At 42.2% G+C, this 22431-nt stretch overlaps 2 protein-coding genes and 1 long non-coding RNA gene across 4 annotated transcripts; all 3 read right to left on the bottom strand.

Annotated features, from left to right (window-relative positions):
- Positions 1–6411: 6411 nt before the first annotated feature.
- LOC127783177 (uncharacterized) lies at positions 6412–9449 on the bottom strand. The gene is made up of 2 exons (XR_008019251.1): positions 8810–9449; positions 6412–8419 (listed from the first exon to the last, which is right to left on the bottom strand). It is a non-coding gene; the product is annotated as an uncharacterized LOC127783177 (long non-coding RNA).
- Positions 9450–13218: 3769 nt separating this feature from the next.
- On the bottom strand, positions 13219–14373 carry LOC127783380 (uncharacterized). Its single transcript, XM_052310646.1, has one exon. It carries the CDS (start codon positions 14371–14373, stop codon positions 13432–13434), a length of 942 nt encoding a protein of 313 aa, XP_052166606.1. The 3' UTR covers positions 13219–13431.
- A 1706-nt stretch (positions 14374–16079) lies between these two features.
- Positions 16080–21670, bottom strand: LOC127781712 (myb family transcription factor PHL7-like). 2 transcript variants are annotated; one of them, XM_052308724.1, is made up of 8 exons: positions 21513–21670; positions 20721–20822; positions 19806–20043; positions 18928–19004; positions 18792–18834; positions 18635–18692; positions 17554–17623; positions 16080–16800 (listed from the first exon to the last, which is right to left on the bottom strand). In XM_052308724.1, exons 3-8 carry the CDS (start codon positions 20011–20013, stop codon positions 16333–16335), a joined length of 924 nt encoding a protein of 307 aa, XP_052164684.1. In that variant the 5' UTR covers positions 20014–20043; positions 20721–20822; positions 21513–21670; the 3' UTR covers positions 16080–16332. The 2 variants fall into 2 exon arrangements, with proteins under 2 accessions (XP_052164684.1, XP_052164682.1); XM_052308722.1 differs by having other exon boundaries at positions 19806–20029.
- Between the last annotated feature and the right edge of the window lie 761 nt (positions 21671–22431).

Raw genomic sequence — 22431 nt, 5'->3', positions numbered from 1 at the left:
ACCGAATTACAATTAAAAATACGAAATAATTCAACAACACGTGTTGCACTTGCATACATTGTTTTGCAAACATGCATAGCTAAATTAAGTAAAAAAACTAACTCATATATAGATAGTCTAAACCACTGCATAAAAATCGGGTGCCTTCATAATTTTCGCGAAATTAGTATGTTCAAATAATTTGAGCAAGACAAATGATCTTTTGTGTAAGTGCTCTAAACTATATTATATTACAATCTAATCAACTTTAGATAGTATTTAATGCACTTTTTAGTATATTATGGATAGCTATTCAAGCGTGCATTAATAATACACCACACTTCAAAAAATTATAATGCATGCAAAAATATATTTAAGTGCTCCGATATTAATGAATTTTTCTCTATCCTACGCCAAGGCGTTATGAATTTCTCCAAAAATTATTGCATATATAAGTTACACTAAGGTAGCAGTATATAGTTGGTTTAAAATTTATATTTCTTACTATTAGATTTCAATTTCAAGATTCATGTTGATTAGTTTTTTTTAAAAAAAAAGCACCATAGAATACATATATCATAGGAAAGCAAGACCTAGGATATGTATATCTCCTCTATGTTTATTGATTCATATGTAAGTATGTAACAAATTGCATCAATATAAACCAAATAAAAGGAGGTCTAACTTGATGGTACAAATAGAACACATTTGTTAGGGATGATAGTTTTAAAAAAATTTAGAAAAATGTCCGCTAACATTCAATTTAAAAACAAGAAGTACATTATTTTTAATTTACACTTAATTTTTTAGATATATTTTTTAAAACAAAGTAAGTTTTCCTTCTTCTTATGGGGATTAATCAAATTACAGGCAATGATGACAAAAAAATGCACAGAGAAATTGTTTTCGAAGCGTGATGGTTTTCTACGGTAAATATTCCATTCTTATAACTATAAGTATCTCAAACACATCTTAAGATGCATGTCCGCGCGAATGCGCGGGCTACCTTCCTAGTTTGACAAAAGTGTGATAGTACTTACATATTTAAGTGGTGTGGCATAACTACGCTATTAACGTTAAATTTATAATGTATAAAACATAGTATCGCAAAGCTTAAGATGTAGTGTATAATTTATCGTAAAACAATATGATTCATACTGACATTATATTCTTGTCTTAAGGGAGGCTTTAAAATCAATAATTTTGTGATAAAACCAAGTTTTTTCAATTAATCTGTAGTTTTGTAATTAAATCAATACATATTAGAGTTTTAGTTGTGTGATACTCGTCTTATAAGAGGCCTACGTGGTGCTTGTGACCCCACCATCTATGGCCACTCAATGCTTGAGGGGATCGTATCCTCTGCCATTCCATCTGGAATGATCAAGAACTACAATGATCCATGCCATTACTATTCATAGCCATTGGATTAAATTTGGATGCACGAGATTAATTGCTACGGTCATTCTAATATAATGATTAGATGGTACTTTTCACTGTTTCTACAGTGATTTCTACGGTAGCTATAGTAAAACACTGTATCACACATGACATTTTACTGTTTGCATCTACTATTTACTCCCTAATGGCAGAAGATGCGAACCCAACAAAAAAGTCTACCAAGGTTGTATACAAGAAACGGGTGCCCAACCTTATACCGGTTAAGTCGCATAAGCATTCTATTATGCTGCTTAAGCGCTACAAGCTGGTGAGGTGACCACACGAAAGTGTGTACCGCTTTTCAATAACAAGTGAGCCATAAGCTCATGGCAAACTTTAGCATTTAGTGTGTTGTAACCTAGCTAGCTTCACGATGTATAAGACATTGAAACCGTGTACCGCTTTTGAAAACATTGTAGCCGAGCCACAAGTTTATAGCAAACTTTAGCATTTAATGTGTTGTGACCTAGCTTCACTATGTATAAGACATTGAGGCATATTATTGCATGTTATGTCTTTTGTTATTTTTCTATTGATGATGATGTTCTAAATATGTAATTTTCTGATAAGTTTAGCCTTGAAAATATTGTTTTGTAATATAACAAGTTAAATTTATATATTTGCTTTCATAACTTTACTAAAATATAAAGGTAGTTTTATTGAATTTACTATATTAATAATAAAAATGATTGGTGTCACAAAAAAAACATGTTTGAAATCCGAAAAATCCTGAGATTAATTTTGTGAGAAGGGTGTGTCATATCAAAATAATTAATATCTATATCTAACTAAAAAAATACGTAAAGCTTCTGGACCCAATTTCGTCTGTCCTCCCCATCCCCCACGGCCGCGCTCCTTCCTCCCTCCCTTCCTCCCGTCGCAACCCCATCTTTCTCTCCTGATCCCATAACATCGTCCAATCCTACCCTGCTGCACGCGCTCCCCCTTTCCCCGCAGCCCCTCTCCTCTCTGGCACCCCTCCTCCCTATCACCCCCTCCTCCTAGCGCCCCTTTCCCCTGCCCTCCCTCCCTCATGCGCGTTCAATAAAAATGGAACCCCCCACGTCTAGGAATATGTTTTGACGCTCTCACTTGGCCGTGTTCACTACCAGACCTCGTTGTTGCCGTTTTGCAGGACAACGTTGTTGCAGGTCGCGTTCCCGCTATCTGGTTTTCTTCGTTGCCAACGGCCACCATCTATAGATGTGTCATATCGTGAGACACATACGGCCACCTTACTCACTACCATTTGGTCGCGGGAGAATGGGCACCCAACTTCACTCCTCTTCTGTTGTTTTGTTTCAACTAGGGTAGGCGATGAACAGCGTTAGTAATTTTTCTCCATCTTTTGTTCTTCCTGCACGTTCAAGGAAACCGGAATCCCCTCATCCGGGAACACCTTTTGACGAACTCATCGGTTGTGTTCACCAATAGAGCTCGCTGTTGCCATTTCTCACTCTATCAGGACCACGTCATTGTTTTTCATGATATTCTGTTTTTCTTCATTGCCAACCGCCAACATCTATGGACGAGGCACGTTATGGGATACGTCCGGCCACCTTACACACCGTTGTTCGGTCGCCGGAGGACAGGTGCCCATCTTCCCTTCTCTTATGTTTATTGTTTCGGCTAGGGAAGACGATAAATAGTGTTAATCATTTTTTTCTCCATCTATCGTTCTTTCTACGCGCTCAAGGAAAATGGAACCCCCTCATCCAGGAACGTGTTTTGATGCACTCATCTGGTCGTGTTCACCATCAGAGCTCGTCGTTGTCATTTCTATCTCTATCGGTACGTTGCCATTCATATCTCTATCGGTACCACATCGTTGTCAGCCGCATTCATGTTGTTCTGATTTTTTTTCGTTGCCAACCTCCACCATCTATGGACGAAGGCACTGTTCCTTCCTAGTCTAGCCCAATCATGCTCTTGGACAACTCACATAATATTGAACCCATAGGAATATGAACAGAACAGGAAAAGTCTAATTTATGTCAATGAAAAGGGTACCTATTCAGATTAATGGATCGGATTTTCAGTTTGTTTTTCCATTTGCAGTATTAGTTTTAGCATTATTTGATCCATTAAAAATTTTGTAACTTATAATTTTTCTCTATATTGAATTATTTATAGCTAAAAAAACAGATTTAGTTATATAATTTTTTTGATATTGAATTATTATTCCAGCTAAAGTTATTTGTAGTTTCATGTTGTTATGTATAGGAAAAAAGTACGAATTAGCCCCCCGCCCCCCCCCCCCCTCCACCCAAAAAAAAAACTATTGCGGTAGTACAATTTCCCCCCTAAACTAAAATACCGGACATTTGACACCCTAAACTCTTAAAAATAGATAAATTACCACCCTAACTCGATTTGAAACGGTTTTTAGCCTACGTGGCACACACGTGGTGATACAGTCAGCAAAAACAAATTAAAAAATGGTAGGGCCCACCTGTCAGCACATCTATTTTTCTCTCCTCCTTCTCTGCCTCTCTCTCAGTGAACAGAAGCGGCCAAGCGCGGGTGGCGGAAGAGAAGCTGAGGCGGGCGGGGCGGCTGCGGGTGGCGGAAGAGAAGCTGAGGCGGGCGGGGCGGCTGCGGGTGGCGGGCTAGGAACCGAGGCCACCGACGGGTGGGGGCAGAGGACGGCGGCCGGCGAGCGTGGAGACAGGGCGACGGGCACGAAGGACGGCGGTAGGAGGGGGTGGAGGCAGCTACGAACGGCGAGCGAGGAGCCGAGGACAACGGCTGGATGGGGCAGAGGCAGCTGCAGGCGGTGGGTGGGTCGCCCAACAAGGAAGCGACGTATTACACGCCGGGGTAGCGCTCGGCCGGCTCCGATGGCGGCGGCGGCGAGGGCAGTGAGACATGGAGCGAGGCGGCGAGGACGCGCGGCGGTGGAGCATGGTCGGCCGCAAAAACCCAACGCGAGAGATCACCGCCTCACCGGTCACCAACAGCAGTACAAATCCGCGGTGTTGGTCGGCTGGCTCTAGGTCACGGACGTAATGGCGGCGAGGCGGCTGGTGTTGTCGAGCGCAACCTCATTGTGCATGCGGACCTAGAGTCCGAGCTAAACCCCCACATCGCGCTGCCCCTCATCTTCCTCCACAAGGCCTCCCACACCACGCGCGCGCTCTCGCTCGCCGCCGTCGTCGACGCCTTCTGCATGAGGGCATGGAGGTGGTCACCGCCGTGGCTGCTGCCATCGCCACCGCTGCCCACCTCCCACTCCTGCGCTCCCCTGGCTCGCCCCCCCCCCCCCCCCCCCCCCCCGTTCTTCGCCGGCTCGTTCCACATCGAAGGATGCACAAATCCAAAGAAAAAAAAAGAAAAAGAAGAGAGAGAAGGCGAAGGAAGTGGAAGAAAAGGACACCGCCCGTTGGCATCCCTCGTCGTCGATCTACTCCTCTGCTGCCTCGCCCTCGACGGTGCTCGTGCGGGTAGGGGCGGTCGGTGGCGAAGGCGGAGCGAGCTCGGGTGTCACGGGAGTGTGCGCGTACGATGCAGTGGCAGCGCCGCGGTGGCTGGCACCATACGCAGATGGTGTGGCGGCGCACCACGGCGATGGGCTGCGCACTTGCCACCTGTTTCAGTGGCTACCCGTCGGGCAACTACGTCGGCGCGGCCACGTCAGGGAGGTGTGGCAGGGAGAAGAGAGAGAGGGGGGGAATAAAGAGAGGTAGAGAGGGTTAGAAACTTACAGGTGGGGTCCATCGATTTTTTTTAAAAACAATTGCTGACTGGGCTGCCACGTAGGACCAAAACCACAGCGGATTGAGCCGGGGGTTATTTGTCTGGTTTCAATTGTTAAGTGTGAAGAATGTCTGGTTTGTGGTTCAGGGGTGTAATTCGGTCGACCATGATAGTTCAGGGGGTAATACGTACTTTTATGATTATATTTCCATTAGTCCAATTGTGATATATATGGTTTAGGGTTTTAATTTATGTCCATAAAATTTTATTTAGAATATGTTGCTACGCACGGGTATTTATGCTAGTTCATCACTTATACGTGGAACTGTCTCCTCCTAATTAAGGGGTTCGGGTTCGGTACAATAGAACTTGGTAAAGCAGATCTGCCCAACAATTCATCCATGCGAGCTTATTATGGAAAGGACTAGCTTTATAACTTCTGACTAATAATTTGTATGTTCGACTAAATTAACTGGCCGGTCGATCGAGCGGTGAAGAGGAAGAACAAAAAAAAAAAAAAAAAAAAATCAAACATGGCTCGAAATATTGAAGTCAGAACCAACCGTAGATGATGTGGGTTGATAATATGAGATCGATCGGCCGGGAAGAAACTTGAGATCCAGAAATAACAGAAGAAACGGAAGCAATCAAAACCAATTAAGAGCTCTATATATCCATATACATATCCGAGTGTACAGGAAACGTACCTACCAGCAGGAGCACAGCCAAAATCTAAGCTCGCGGCCGCCGCGCCGGTCGGCAGGACGGACGGAGGCGCGCACAATCCACGATCGATCCCACCGCTGCTCATCCGGCAAAGTGATCCGGTCTCTCTCGACGGCCGGCCAGCAGCTGGAGTAGCTAGCTCGCTCGCTTTGACTGGATCGGACTGGAATCTGGGATGGATGTGTAGTGTTGTGTATTTTTCTAGGGACAGGCGCGGACGCCGGGGCCCAGCCGTGGACTTTGACTCCTCCCTCCGCGGCTAGTCGTTGCTGCGTCGGGGTCACTCACACACACCACCACTACATGGGGACAAGAGGTTGGACGAGAGACAGAGTTTAATTATGGGACTGTCTATGTGTGGGTCGGCTGAAATTTTTCTGGATTTCAGCCGAATTCCGCACCCTAGGATGTAACACGTGCAACCATCTCGTGCACTCGTCCCATGCGTGCTTCCACCGTGCTATGCGCGTGCCATGCAGTGTTTTTTTTGTCTTGTTTGTTCATCAAAGCCCAAATACAATGTTCTATCTCTATTACTTGAACAAAAGCCCAGCAAAACACATACAGAACAAAACTAATCCGATGCCACTTTTGCATGATTAGTCCAATACAACGTGAAGCCAGTCACTTGTGAAAAAAAGTTCTGTTTCTGCCACTTTAACAACAAGGGCCCATCAAACAAGAAAATCAGCCAGTGGTATAGCCTTGGTCTATTCTTCACTTGCACTCTCATACCCGTTGGCCCTGGATAAGCTCCTCCATGGTTTTGTTCAAATGAACAAAATCAGTTACCATGACATGCATGTCATCCCTAGAAAAAAAAGCAAATGGACTGTTGATTTTGCAGGAATTAGTAGCTGACAAAAGTAAAAGTAAAGTACAGTAACTAAACTAATAGCGAAACGTAGCCGGAAAGAGCTAAAAGAAACCACTTACATAAACTTGAGCATGTGTTAAAAAGAAACATTTGCATGATTGAAATATTTACACTTATTTAACATGATTAAAATATTTGCACTGCTAATTTGAAGGTTCTGACAAAACAAGAATAAAATGTGTGCTTATGTAATTTGTGCCATTGGCCAAAACTGTTTCAGACAAAACAAAACATAAGCAAATTAAAACTACTCATTACACCTAAACATTTGATACCAAAATTACAAATGGGACACAAAAATTGTTTCTTAGTAAAAAAAACAAAAACTAACAAAATTAAGGATATGCGTGAACTCCTTAGCCACAGCTACCACCATTTAACTTGTTGTTCAATGACTAATAATTTTCAGTGGTGTGGAATTAGGCTATGACAGGCTATATGACAAAATATAAAACCAGCAGAAGATAGGATATGATCTAAATAATACTCCCTCCATCCCAAAATACAACAACTTCTAGCCTCTAGAATTTTTCCCATAATATAACAACTTCTACACCAACATTCTCTTCTCAACCAATCACAATCCTCGATCATTCAATTTTCCACCTATCTCCACTTCTCATCCAATCACAATCCTCCTCTATTTAATTTTACCTACTTCCTCCGTTTCACAATGTAAGTCATTCTAGCATTTTCCACATTCATATTGATGTTAATGAATATATGAGTACTTTATTAATAACCGTGTCCAACTTTAAAAATGCTTATATTCTGGGGCAGAGGGAATATGATTTTATAGGTACTATCGATAGCGCATCAACCTAATTAATATGTAGCAAAATGTAAAAATCGGACAAAAACAAATACAAAAGTAGTAGAAGATAGGGTATGACCTAAATAATATGATTTTATAGTTATTACCATGGAGATAGCGCATCAACTTGATTAATATGTAGCAAAAATATAAAAATCGGACAAAAACAAAAACAAAACAAAGACAGAAACCAACCAACCCCCATCTCTGCACAAAACAAAGACAGAAACCAACATTTTTTAAAAAAAAAATAAATTTAAAAGAAAATTTGCCACTACACCTAAAACAAAATTTAAAAAACTGACAAAAACAGAATACAAAAATGACAAAACAACTTACTTTGAAAAAAATAAAAAATAACAAAAACAAAATACAAATATGATAAAACCACTTCTTTTGAAAAATTTTAAAAATATTAATATTAGTAGCTGCCTCTCCACCTTGTCGGTACATGCTTCAGGCAGCAAGCTCATTTTGAAATTCACACACCAAATACCAGAAACGAACAGTCAATCACCACTGGTCTGAACAGAATAAAAAACAAAGTGCAATTCTTGCACTGCCACCAACACCAACTCCCCATGCTCCAACTTCTTCTACGTTGAGAATTTGAATTCTTCACCTTTTCATCCACAAAACTTTCTCAGCTTCATGTTGTTCTTGAGAGAAAAAAAAACATTGATAAACTAGTGCTATTCACGGAAAAACATAAATCTACCTTAACCATATAATCTTTTAGTTATGGATAGCGAGATTGAAACCAATGACACAAATATGGATCTACATGGCCGCAAGATTTTCAGAAATGTAAAAAGTTGCTCACTTGTTGAGCTAGATCAGAGCACCACCCCAGCAAAATCAGTGTTTGCTTCGACTAGTTGGCTTCCCTATCATCGTCAAACCGAAATAGTCAGTCATAGCTCATGAGTATATCCCAAAAAACTATAGAAAATAAGCATGTACATTTCTTCGCTAGACTGATCTTTTTTTCTTTTTTTGCAAATAACCAGGGAATATACAAAACATTGAACATAAAAACAACAGAGGAAAAAAAACAAAAATTTAGGCACAAAACAAACATGTATGAGTTAGATAGTTTCAATCCTACATCATGGCCAGAAATGCTTCGACCAATTTCAAAGAAACACCAGAAACATGATCTCCTCGGAAGGTTTCACATCTGCGAGATGCTACTAGACAAGAACATCACCCCCACTACCATATACAAACATTAGCAAAAAAAAAAAAAAAAAAAAAAAAAAAGGAGTCATACGCACCTTGCCCCCGCAGCAAGAGCCGCTGTGAATGCCTTACTGGCCGCCACGGAAGCCGCCGAACCTACTCACTGAATGCGCTGTGATCCACCAGGCCAACTGCCGTAGAACCCTCCTCGACTACCGCCACGGAAGCCGCCTCCCTGACCGCCCCGGAAGAGAACGCGCACACAAACGATTCAAGCGAAAATGCGTTTGAAATCATGAAAAGAATGTCCGTCGTCTTCATGCCACCACTCTCTCCTCGCTCCATCTCCGTCCTCGTCCTCGAGATGGACGGCGGCTCGTGTCCCTCAGCTCTACCGCTCTAGACGGCTGGATTCGCCGGCGGGGAGGCTTGGGACAACAAATCCGGCCAACTCCGAGCCAAATATGTAAAGGGACGGAGCGGAGAGGGAGAGAAAGAAGGCACGCAGCGGCAGCTCGCTCCCTCCCATCTGGTTGATCTTCTACCTCCGGCCAGCCGAATCAGCAGGCGGGACGGGCGGGGTCGTCGGATCCAGCAGCCCTGGCCTCCGCTCCGGCAAATGCAAAGGCTTTTAGGGTGGATCCGCCGGCGGCGAGGAGGTGGCAAGGTGGAGGCCGGGAGACAGACGAGCGGAGGTGGGGGATCGGACTGGGCGAGCGGAGCTGAAGCGTAGCGATTGGCAATCGGATCTGGAACAAAACGGGTCCAAACCCAAATCAAGCTGCGGGCCCGGTAATAGTTGCACAAATCATGAATCGATCCGATGGTCAGGAATTCAGCTGATAAAACAAAAAAAATCAGCAGGCTGTTGTGTAGCAAATCCATAATTTATGGAACCGAGAGAGATGAAACTTTCATTTGCATGTAGTCGGCAACTTTGATTGATTGGATCATAGCAACTAATCCCACTATCTTAAGTTTATCCTAATAAGAGAATGTACGCAGAGAGAACAAGGCATTAAAACCTTAATCACTCTGAAATTAATCTTCGTCGGTCAAGGTGTGCTACGTCGCTTCGTGTCATATGGAGATGTGGATTGCATCATCTTTTATATATGGCAAAATTTGCTAAAGGACAATTAAAATTTGTGTAATTTGCTGGTAGACATCGTAAAAACGTGTTACGGCTGAAAGACACTTTAGAAAAATGGTAATTTGCTGGAGGACACTTTTAACTCAATTGGAGAGACAAATTTTTTAAAAAGACGATAATGATCCTAGGGTCAAAAGCTTTTTGAGCCAAGACTAGTGTGAAAATGAAATATGATGTATGCTAGTGGTGTACTTTGGGCTATGTCAAATTTAGAGTTGCATAATTTCCAGATTTTTACTCTAACATCATGTTAAGCATGTGGCCAGAGGGGCATTCTCGTCTATTTTAGGAATCCATCTCTCCAATTAAGCCGAAAGTGTCCTCTAGCAAATCACCGGTTTTTTAAATGTCTTTCAGCTGTGACACGTTTTGTCGATGTCTATCAGCAAATTACACAAATTTTGGGTGTCCTGTAGTAAAATTTGCCTATATATATTGCATGGAGTTGCACAAATAAAAATTAATTTTGGTTGGTTGCATGCAACACGTTCAATAATACACATTAACTCTTTGCACAAATAAAAAAGAGACACTTGTTAGAGGATGATCATTTTAAAAAGATTTAAAATATCTTAGATAATGATCAAATTGGGATGGAGGGAGTAGTACGAAAGCCAATATTACTATATTGCTATAGTTAAAGATTGAGGTGGTACAATATAGGCAAATTTGGACATCCAAAAATTGTGTTATTTGCTAATAGAGATCGAAAAAGCATGTCACGGTTGAACGACATCTAAAAAACTGGTTATTTGCTAGACAACACTTTCGATTCAATTAGAGAGATAAATTCTTACGAAATATTAGAATGCCCTTAGGATCACATGCTTTGAACATGGCGTTAGAGTAAAAAAATTAGAAACTATGCAGCTCTAAATTTGCCATCCCCCCAAATACATCACTAGCATACATCATATTACATCTTCACTCCATTCTCAACTTATAAGCTTTTGATCATACAAGCATTCTCATCTTTTTTAAGAATTTCTCATTCCAATAGAGCCAAAGCTATCCTCTAGCAAATTACCAGTTTTTTGGAGTGTCTTTCAGCCGTGACACATTATTACTATGTCAATTAGCGAGTTACACAAATTTTGAGTGTCCTGTAGCAAATTTTGCCAGGATTTTTAATATTTAAATTTTGTAACATGGTATAAGGGTTAATGTAGTACTGATTTTCATTATTCCCATTATGTCCACAATTCCACAACCAATTATATGTTTTGAAAGAGAATCTAAACAATTTAAAAATTAATAATTAAAACAACTAAAATAGAATCTTTTAACCTAACTTTACTACTTTTTACTAAATAATCTAAATATCCATATATTTTCGGACATAATGAGTATATCTGTTGTCAGAGATATGAGAACCAAGGTCCCTATCTCCCCCGGGTCACCGGGATACGGTAGAATACAACGAGGCAAACAAGACATGCATCTTCAAGATGCCAAGGAGAAAAACCAGGTGTCCAGGAATACTCTGAACACGCCAGGTGCCCCGGGAACCGACGCCCTCGGGTGTGGTAGCCATCTAGAAACCAAGGCCAGCCATCTTCGGGTCGCAGGTAGGAGCACAAGCTCTCTCTTCGAGCCCCGGACGAGGGCCCGGGCATGGCCCCTACCTCGGGCTCTCTATGAAAAAAGCACAACCAATTCATGGAAAAGCTAACACGGCCAGGGGAGCCACTCCCTTGCATTAATGATGATGTGGCGCGTGTCGCATATACATCCTGCCAAAAACGTGGTAGTATAGAGAGGCTTGTACCGTGTGTCACCAAGGCAAACCCATGAACAGTGGAGGCAAGGCCACCTTTTGACTTCGGTGGGCCTCCTTCATCAGCCAACAGAGGAAAATATTCATCCCCGTCTAATTCAAAGGGATTCAAAAAGACCAACCATACCGAATTTAATAGAGTAAGGCCCACTCGCACATCAATATATTAGTGTTGTGGAGTCCTCTTACTATAAAAGAAGGATCACAGCCAAAGCATAGAAGGTTCACAATCCCGCAAGCTAGCATATTCCCTTAGACTTTATGTTTCCTGCATTGTAATCGAGTTTCATCCTTTATCCTTAGTCCACACACAGAGGAGTAGGAGTATAATATTACGCACCCGTGCGGCTTGAACCTGTATGGCCGGTTCTCAACTCCTTGCGAGATTGTGAACCCTCTATCCTTAGTTACCCATCCCCTAGCCGAATCTACAAGGGAGAGTACTCGCTTTCCCGCTAGTGAAGTTCCACACTATTGTCAGTGTTGTCCTACTCTACATGTGCACAGTACTTGGTTCATCAATGATTTAAATTTCTGGCAAAGCCCTTTAACTGCTAGGGCTTTCATCAGCTATGATTAGCTATAGTGGGCTCTAGCTACAGCTCAGATATTTAATTGTTTTGAAAAATATATTCTCATTTCAAGCACAACATCAATAATCAATATTAGAGAATCAAAGAAAAAAAAAAGCTTCCCTGTCTCTGGATGAGACATGGTACCGGTGCCACTTAGGGGAGATCAGGAGGAACGGTGACGCTTGGTGAAAAAGAGGAGTGGGCCTCCAAAGTTTGAATGGAGCTACTACTATCGTAGCTTCCGGGCATAGCCGCTGTCACCGCCTCCAGCCGCATCCGCCAACATCACAGCTTCCGGGCTTAGCCGCTAGCTGCCTCCGATCGCAGCCATCGCCGTCGCTGCTTCCGCCTACGGGCGCAGCCGCAACCATCACCATCGATGTTGCAGCCTGCAAGTCACGGCCACCGTCGTCTAGCAAGGAGAGGATAGGGACTGAGGGAGAGAGAGATGGAAAGATGGAGAGAGTTAGGGACTTAGATTAATATGAGAGTTATATGGGCCTTAGCCCGTAGCCAATTCAGCCCACCACCATGATTTAGCTGCCGCTAAATTAAGGTCAATTTAGTGGCTATCTCCCGCTAAGACTAGCTATTAGCATCATAGATTGTGTAACGGCAAAAGTAGATATTTTAGCTACTGCCTTATCTAGGAGCAATCTCCGGCTATAGCGGCAACTATAGCTGGAGATTTAAATCTTGATTAATAGCAGTATTTATGTTGTTTGCCATTTTTTACTTTTAATATTTTGATTGTAAATAAATTTTAGAATACATAGTTTTGGGAACATATAGTGCACGTAAAATTTTCTTGAAAAGTATTTTTCATAATCTCATAAAACTTATAATTATATTTTTATAATCTTATTCTAATGCAAAATTATAATCAAAGTCACTCCAAAAATCAAAAACAAAAGAGAAGCAAACAACATGTATTTGTGACGAGAAGAGTATAATGTAATGCTTTCGACATTTCAACTAAGATTAGGAGGTTATCAAGTTACTTAAATTTCTGCGTTATTTTGCATATAGCATTTTGCTAAAAAAAAAGAAGTAAAATTGGTCTATGTTACTATTGTGTACTACAAATTGTGTATCGCCGAATCCACTATTACAAAACTAAAACAAAAATAATACAAGCAAAACATGTCGTTTTTTTTCTAGCTAATCCCTTAGCCTTGAGACATGTTAACTTCAAGGCACAATCTCCTTTTGTCATCTGTCGAGCTCGCGCGCTTCCTTGCCGGCGGCCGCCACCGCCACCGGCAGCTGCTCGTCGTCGCCAAGGAAGAGCGCGTCGTACACCGGCAACAGCACGAGGATCGCCAGCGCGGCCGCCGCGGCTATCCCGACGGCGAGGAACCCGAGGAAGGCGGCCACCGGCGACGTGCGCCGCGGCGTCTCCCACACGGAGGAGAGCGCGAGCGCCACCACCTGCACGGGGAGCGGCACGACGACGAGCGCGGCGAGCGCGTACGCCCTCGCGCGCATCCGCCGGTTGATGGCGACGGCGGCGACGGTCCAGCACGCGGACAGGAGCAGCGGCGCGTAGAGCGCGGCGAGCGCGACGAGCAGCGCGGCGGCGTACGCCGGGTAGGCGCAGCGCGCGTCGACGTCCGCGGCGTGCGCGAGCTGGCCCGGGTACGGCGCGACGGCTGCCGGCAGGACGAGCACCGCGACGTGCGCACTGAGGAAGGGCAGGCACGCGAACGGCACGGCGAGCGCGGCCGCCGGCAGGCGCGCGCCGCCGGTGGACGCGCGCAGCAGCAGGAGCACGGTGGCGAGGAAGCACGGCTCGGCGACGCCGTGGGCGACGAGCGGGTAGGCGAGGCAGGGCACGACGTGGCGCGGTGGGGACACGACGGCCCGGCTGAAGAACGGGAGGCGGATGACCTCGGCGGCGGCCAGGAGGCCCGCGAAGATGGCGAGCAGCAGGCGGGCCCCGCGCACCGACGGGCCGAGGTCGAGCATCCGCCGGAGCCGCCCCGGCTGCCGCGCGTGCGCGTCGAAGGAGACGACCACGCACGTCGCCGCGACGGCGAGCGACACCACGACGACGGCGAGCCACGCCACGGCGAAGTCGGCGGCCCCGTCGCGCGGCGCCGCCGACAGCTTCCCGGCCTCGAGCGCCTCCGAGACCGCGACGCTCGCCTGCATTGCAGCTTCCGCTTCCCGTCGGCGGCGGCGGCGGCGCAATCCGGCGGCGGCGGCAACGACGACTCGATCTCGCTGCTGCTGCAACAGCTCGGTTTCATATCAGAGTATCAAACCGGCATGCATGCAGCGACGTCGAGACGGCGGCGGCGGCGGCGGCGGCGGCGACCAAACGAGAAGCTAAAGAGGCAGCTTCCGTCTCCAACAATGGCGCATAATGATCTGACATTAATTGTCACGACAGCAAGGAGAAGCAGATGCAATGGTGGATGGATTAGTAATTACGCAGATGGCAAAAGCTAGGGATCATCTGGTTAATTAGGCAACTGTACAGACAGACAGGTGCAGGGAAATGACACTTGGGGGGTAATTGGCTTAATTAAGCTTTTGCTAGTCAATCATGACAGTGGATTAAGTCCTTTGTTAAGCTGGAAAGCCATCCAAAAATAACTAATTGTAGCTGTACATGTCCAAAGATTGACGTACTGGCACGGTTGAAGGGATTTCTTCGTGCCAAAAATAGGAGCATCAAGATGTGCATAAGCTTGCAGCTTTCGTTCACTGCTTTTAAAATAAATCCAGATTAAGGACATGTTCTGTATTCAGGGATTTCAGGGGAAGCAATTCAATTCTCAATGGAATTTTAAGAAAAAAAAATCTCATGCTCCCATTTGAAATACTCATTCCATTTCAAAATATAGCAACTTTTAACTATAAATCTAAATATACCTTTATTCAAATTCGTGGTTAAGGGTTCGTGCAGATTGGCGTCAAAATAAAACTTACCGAAATTTAGCAATGTCAAAATTTTGGCAAATTGGTAGTAATACCAAAATTTAGGTAGGACTGACTTTAATAATGTTGCCAAAATTCTATACATATTGTTAATATTTGGCAACAAACTAAACGTAGCCACGTTTGGCTTAATAGATCTTATGGTTAGTGATGGTACAGGAAGAAAATTCACCCCTCAGCCTGGCTGTCAGCTGCTACCTCAGCTGTGGTCTAATCAGATGTAATTTTCAGATTCATGAACATAGGCAAATTTTGCTAGAGGACATCCAAAATTTGTGTAATTTGCTGATAGACATCGACAAAACGTGTCACGGCTGAAAGACATTTAAAAAACTGGTGATTTGCTAGAGGACACTTTCGGCTTAATTGGAGAGATGGATTCCTAAAAAAGACGAGAATGCCCCTCTGGCCACATGCTTCAAATATGGTGTTAGAGTAAAAAATTGGAAATTATGCAACTCTAAATTTGTCATAGCCCAACGTACATCACTAACATACATCATATTTCATTTTCACAGAGTCTTGGCTCAAAAAGCTTTTGACCCTAGGATCATTATCGTCTTTTTGAAAAATTTGTCTCTCCGATTGAGTTGAAAGTGTTCTCCAGCAAATTACCATTTTTCTGGAGTGTCTTTTAGCCGTAACATGTTTTTACGATGTCTACCAGCAAATTACATAAATTTTAAGTGTCCTTTAGCAAATTTTGCCCATGAACATAATATGCTTTTGGAATAACAACAGGATACACAGCATGGATTTCACACTATAAACTAAGTAAAAGGTTAAAAGTTGAAGTAGGCCATTTCGTCGGTCGTTACTATTACAGCACAAGTCATTCTAACAACAGATGGTTCCTAAATTGACAGTGCACCCCAGATTTACAGCAAGAACAGACAACAAAGAAGATTGGCATGAAGCATAACATAAGTCATTCTAAAATAATATTTTTTAATTAAATATCAGTTACATTAGTCCCCATTAACATCTAACAACAGTGCAAGAATTACAGCTACTCTGCATGTCATGTGCCCAATTTCCTTTTGAAACCTAGACTCTCTGTCTAAAGGTATTTGTGTTGACAAGGCCAAAATCTACCAACGGCTACAGATGAAATCTTACCATGTAAGCTTTGTCAAGGTGATGGACTGATGATCAGAGCACCATAGGCTAATGGCCTGAATAAGGCATCGAACATTCTTGGAACTCGGATCCTGTGCTTGACTCAAAGATGCCTGGTGGAAGTACAAATTCTCCATCTGCGAATGCTGTGACATCGCCTGCATCACTGCCCCTCTGTCTCTTGGCTGCACGCTCATGCTTTGGGCTGAGCGTCGGTGAACCAGGCCGGCAGCTGGAGTCAGGTGTTAAAGGTTCACCACACGGGAGAGCATCATCATGCGAAGGGCTCTTCGTCGGCTCAACTTGGCTTTGACTGTTCTTGCTATGGGGTGCACCCTGAACTGGAGATTCAGAAATTGGTACTGGAGTTGGTGGGTTAGTTTTCTCAGAGTCAGGCAATTGTTCGCTTGACGTGGCTCTGGAAGCTCCTGCACCAATGACACGCTGCTGCTCTTCGATGATCTTCTGGAGATACTTCCCCTGCGCCTCAATTCGCAGCTGTAGCTGCCTTTGCACCTGCAAGAGATGTTTGTTAGTTCAGATTACACAAGAAAGTTGCACATGGTTTCTTCAGTAGAACAATTGCTGTATACTAGGAAGACTCTGTGTACGTAGTATTACTCTAAGTTTACTGTACAACTGTAAGATTCATAATCTCTCCTAGGTTATTGCTGAAGCAAAGCTCCAAAATGAAAACAATTCTGTACAATTATTACAATATTTAGTTCAACTAACAAACTGGTGTTGTGAATTCTATCTAATACAAGATTATTCTGGCACATTAGGCTCCATTTGCAGTTGTTGTGCTGTGCTGTGCTGTGCTGTGCTGTGGTGTTCTATTCTTTTTTTTCATTGAAAACTTATAATGGTTAAGTTTGCGTTACAAATCAAATTGTTATCCAACATTCATGTCTCCTTCAACTGTGGCACATTTTTGGAACACAATAGTATTTTCGTTTGCTGCATAGAATAAAAGAAAAATAGTTTGCCAAACGCCAAATTGTCTAAAAGCAGTTGCACCAAATGAGATCATCATAATCCACTGCCATATCATACTGAGACTTCTGTACACCAGAAAACACCATTGAATTTAGCATCCCTTTTACAATTTAACCACGATTTGATTTTATTTATTGGATTATTCTCAAGTCTCAACATTAACACCATAATCTAGTTGATGGTACATTACACATCACTCAACTAGAAACATCAATAATTGTGAGTTTCATATCATAAAGTGTGCTTCATATTAGTGCAGCAGGAGCTTACCTCTAATTGTTCATGTAGCCGCTTCTGGACCTCCATCTGCAGCTTCAGGGCTTCAGATATCTGCATTCCACTGCAACGGAAGTGTAAAACTATGAGTTTCTTATACCAAATGGCACATGGTTATAGAAGTAATGAGATCAGGCCAATGATCAGGCCAATGTAAACAGTATATATTGCAAATTCAAAAAATAGAAGGATAAGAACATGCTGGTAAGCTTGATAGCTACTCTAGTAGGTATAACTGCAGAACTACTGCAATTCCAGAAACAGCTGCAGCACAATGGAGGCTCACAGTAACAACATTATCTCCAGTAAGTACAGTTGCCTGATAACTTAGTTACTACTCCCTCTAGTCATAAATATTTGATGGTTATGACAGTTTCGGTCAAACCTTTTAATCTTTGATATTCAATTTTATATTAGAACAAGTCTATCTATAAAATCTTATAAGTTCACAAGATTATGATAGTACCTAGTACTTATCAAGGCAATTCTACATATACATTATTTTACCTTTAAAAGTAAGCATCTGAGAGATTATTGATGGTCAAAGTTTTAAGTTTGAGTTAACCTTGTCCGAACATCAAATATTTATGACCGGAGGGAGTATTTAGTTTAATTTCTATGGTATCTCCACCTTAGTTTAGATTTCACTTATCTCTAGTCCAATTTGTTAGAGATAATCTCTAAACAAAAATAAGAATATAGAGAGATGGAAGTTTTCATTTTAATTCAGCAAAAATAAGAATATAGAAATCTCCCCACATGCCATCTGGCCTCTATATAAATGGTATTTACCCCCAATAAACTTTGGATCATTACAAACAAGTTGCTTGATACTTCCTTTATTTTCATTACTAATAATATAAAATGCAGCAATGTATTTCTTTTCTCCCATGCCATCAGGCATTTTGATGATGATGTTAACTGTAAATTATGTTTAACCTACTAAACAGAACAAATCAACACATAAGAAAACCATTGGACTTGAGCCTTTTCCTTTCCTTGATTACTAGTAGTGAGATCCATGTTTCTCAAAAGTAAACACAAAGACCAACGGAGTAGAGTTATTTGAACTTACGATGAACCTTCAAGTGCAGAAAGCAGATTCCCTGGATCTTTATCTTCATCCTTGTTGTCTACACAAGGGATATAGATTAGATAAAGTGAAATAATAATATAAATATGTTCTTCCTTGGACATATCTAAAAGGATTAGTAGAATCAAATGCCCCCTACCATCAGCTGAAGGGTCTGGAATGTACTTTGCAAGCCGGTATTTCTAGACAAATAAAAGCAAACAGGCAAAAAGTTAGGAAGAAATGCCATAGATGGTCAAACTGATAAAGGGTCATTTATTTCGCAATAATTTTACCTGTAGGTGACTTTTCACATGGTATATTGTCAGTCCTGGCACACCCATAATTCTCAGAACTCCCTTAGGAGTGGCTCCTGTCACAATTGAGGAATTACATTATAAGTAGACATACCTACTTAATAAACTATGCAGTTCAAAAACAGTGGTTCCATAACATTGTGAGCTGACAAGTTCTTTGAAAGGCATGAGTTGCATATAAAGGAATTCTGTGAATATTAAGTGGTGTACAAGGAATAAAATCAATAAAACTACTATATGCAGAGGGAGGTTGAGAATATCAAATATATATTTTATTTTAGTATTAATAGCATGTTCATATCTTGTACTACTCTGTTTGCATTTTTAACACAAATCATATTAAGAATCAGGGTTTCCCATGGATGCATGCAAACTACATGCAAACCATGAATCAAAGAATTCTTTCAATTGCCCAATAAATCACCATTTCCAGATCACATGCTCATTCAATGTCTCCTTGGAAAACTCATATTTCACAGAGCTAATTCTAAAGGAAGATGATCAATATCAAGAAGATGAAGTAATCAGGAATAAATCAAATGGTGGAATAGATGCAAGTGTTTTTTTTGTGTGTGCTTTTATGGTCTTGAGGAAAGATAGATCAATACCCATTACATTCCATTCATTTTGGTTCAGATCTTGAATATTACCATCGTGCTATTGTCATATTTGTCAAGCTTATAGTTTTCATTTAGTACAGCAAATGCATATTATAAATCAAAAACAGTCACCACAGTTGCAAACATGTAATGTATAATACTAGAACCAACTTCTCTAACTCTACGTACTAGATAAAATATAAAACTATAAAAGGAGCAACAAAAAGGGAAAAACGAGTTGAATCATGGAGGACATACTATCAGGCCCACCAAGCTGAGTAACAGCCTCCACGAAACGGTCATGCAACTCATTTGTCCAACGTAACCGCTGTCTTGCCGCCATATTAGGGTTATTGTTCCCTCCGTTACTAGGGACAATAGCATTGTTCCCTAACTCCATTTGCTCATGAGCAGTAGGATTGCCATGAGTCTGACCACTGCTGGAAATAGGATTTGGCTGATACATTGCATTTGCTCATCACCTGAATTTACAGCACTTGATTTATCCAGGAAGTAAAACATTTAATAAGATGATATGTCATCTCGTAATTAAAGAAAACAAAAACTTAATACACCATTAGAATTTCACAACTTGCTCTTTTGTGAAGCTGGAGGTGTACAGGGTATACAGACATTTTCAGAACACTTTACTCTAACACAAGTCTATGGATGCAAAATAGCACTAAAATTATTATCTGCCTGCTAACACTTGAAAACCAACTTAATGCTTGAGAGGCAAAAAAAAAAAAAAAAAAAAAAAAAACAGATTTCCTGTATTGCTTTGAACCCTACAGGATAGTTCATTAGTTGAAACTGAAACCGACAGTTTAGAGTTACCAGTAGGACAGATACCAACTTAATTATCATGACTGCACAATTGAGATTTTAGCTTTTCCATCCAATGAAAACTAGATAAGTAATTCATTGCATCAGTCTAAATTAAAAATCACTGTAACAATGGAAGAGTTCTAGGAGAGGCTATCACTTGGAATTTGGATTCATAAGACCTTTTGTTCAAAAACTAGTGATAAATTGTTGTGGAAGGTGTCAGCAACACAAGTGAGATGTTGATAGACGAATTATTACAAAATCAACGATATAATGGTGGAAGACATATGCAAAGATTAAACAACCATATCCTTGGGAATACAAGCGCAACATGGTATACATTACCCTTGCTTTGGATTAGGTAGCAGTAGTAGTATTGGCTTTCAACCAGAGGTGCTACATGTGTAACTAGCAACGATGTAGGGAATGTGTGGCTGAATTGATATCCTGAGGACAAAAAAAAAGATCATATTAACGGCAGATTGCTGCAGTAGGACCATCTCACCTACACAGTACATGAAATTTTAACAGATAAATTTTCCAACTATACTTTCAACAAGTAGATAAAGGCCATGGTACCAAAAAAACTGTCCTACATAGTACATACACCCAAGTTATGTGCTCATATCTCCCGAAGGACAGTAAGACTACATTTCAGGCAGGTCTAGCGAAACTAAAACCATTAAAAATAACTCATGCCACCATACATCATTCAAGGGCTAAATCTACTCCAATTTGCAAAGAAAGAGCGCCGATACTCATCCTCCGACCACAAGATGACGATACTACACAAGCAACAAAATGACTAAAACCCCTAAAATCGAGCACATTTACTGAAACTGGGGCACAAGTAGGTGGCTACCAAAGTAGTACCCACATGTACACAAGCATCTCACATACATAGCAACAACAATCTCAGCTGCCAGTACGCACCGACCAGGTGCCGGAGGCCGGAGTCCCCCAGTGCGCGTGAGCTCATAGCGCTCGGATTGGTACGGGGTGTAGCACCCAAGCAGCCAATAAATCGGGTGCCAAGAAACGCAGGAAACATCAACCCACGGATACGAGCGGATCGCCCCCACCGGGAGTGGCGACGCGAGGGGGGAGCAGGAGGAGGAGGAGGCGGAGGCTGCTAACCTGGGGCAGGCGACTGCCCGACGAGGGAAGGACTCGCGATGCGGCGGCGGCGGACGGCGGCTCGGCTCGCCGGAGGAGGGGGCGGAGGCGCAAGGAGACGGGGGGGAAGCCAAGCGATTTTTTTTTTTTTTTTCCTTCTCGAGTAATCCTTCCCTCTCTCTTTTTTCTTGCGCTTTTGCTGCTGCGCTCGATTGGTCCGGGCCCGAACGGTCGACGGGGGGAGGTTAGGTGGGGCCCACTAGAGGGACCGTGGCCTAGAGAGAGAAAACGGAAGTCTTTTTAGCAGTACGAACATCCTAGAGAGAGAAAGTACAAAAATCTTGACACACAAATTATAGGTGTACGTGGAAATGGCATATCAAGAAGAACAAAATATGGAAATAATGTGCTACGTACTCCCACCGTCCAAAAAAAAGACAAACCTTAGTTTCCGTGTCCAATATTTGACCGTCCGTCTTATTTAAAAAAATTATAAAAAAAATTAAAAAGATAAGTCACACATAAAGTATTCATCATGTTTTATCATCTAACAACAATGAAAATACTAATTATAAAAAAATTTCATATAAGACGGACGGTCAAACGTTGGCACGCAAACCCGTAGTTTGCCTTTTTTTGGGCGGAGGGAGTAGAGTAGTACTACTATATTCACCCATAATATAGTCTAATGGATTTTGACCCTGTTATTATTAAATCCCGTGAATTAGAGCTACCGAACACTTAATTAATGACTCGCTAACTACTAGTCTTATTTTGCATGACCTAAGAGCAAGTTTAATAGAGGAGTAAGTTATCAGCTCCAAAACCTGACAAGTATAATAAAATACTCTTTCACCAAATAGCTAACATGTACAACAATAGTCTACAAGCAGCCTCTACTCAATACCAAAACCTTTCTTTTCTTTTTTTATAGTGTCAT

Source organism: Oryza glaberrima, chromosome 8 (genome assembly GCF_000147395.1).
Source record: "Oryza glaberrima chromosome 8, OglaRS2, whole genome shotgun sequence".
In the NCBI taxonomy this organism is placed as follows: Eukaryota; Viridiplantae; Streptophyta; class Magnoliopsida; order Poales; family Poaceae; genus Oryza; species Oryza glaberrima.
This window is presented reverse-complemented; position numbering and strand designations above follow the sequence as displayed.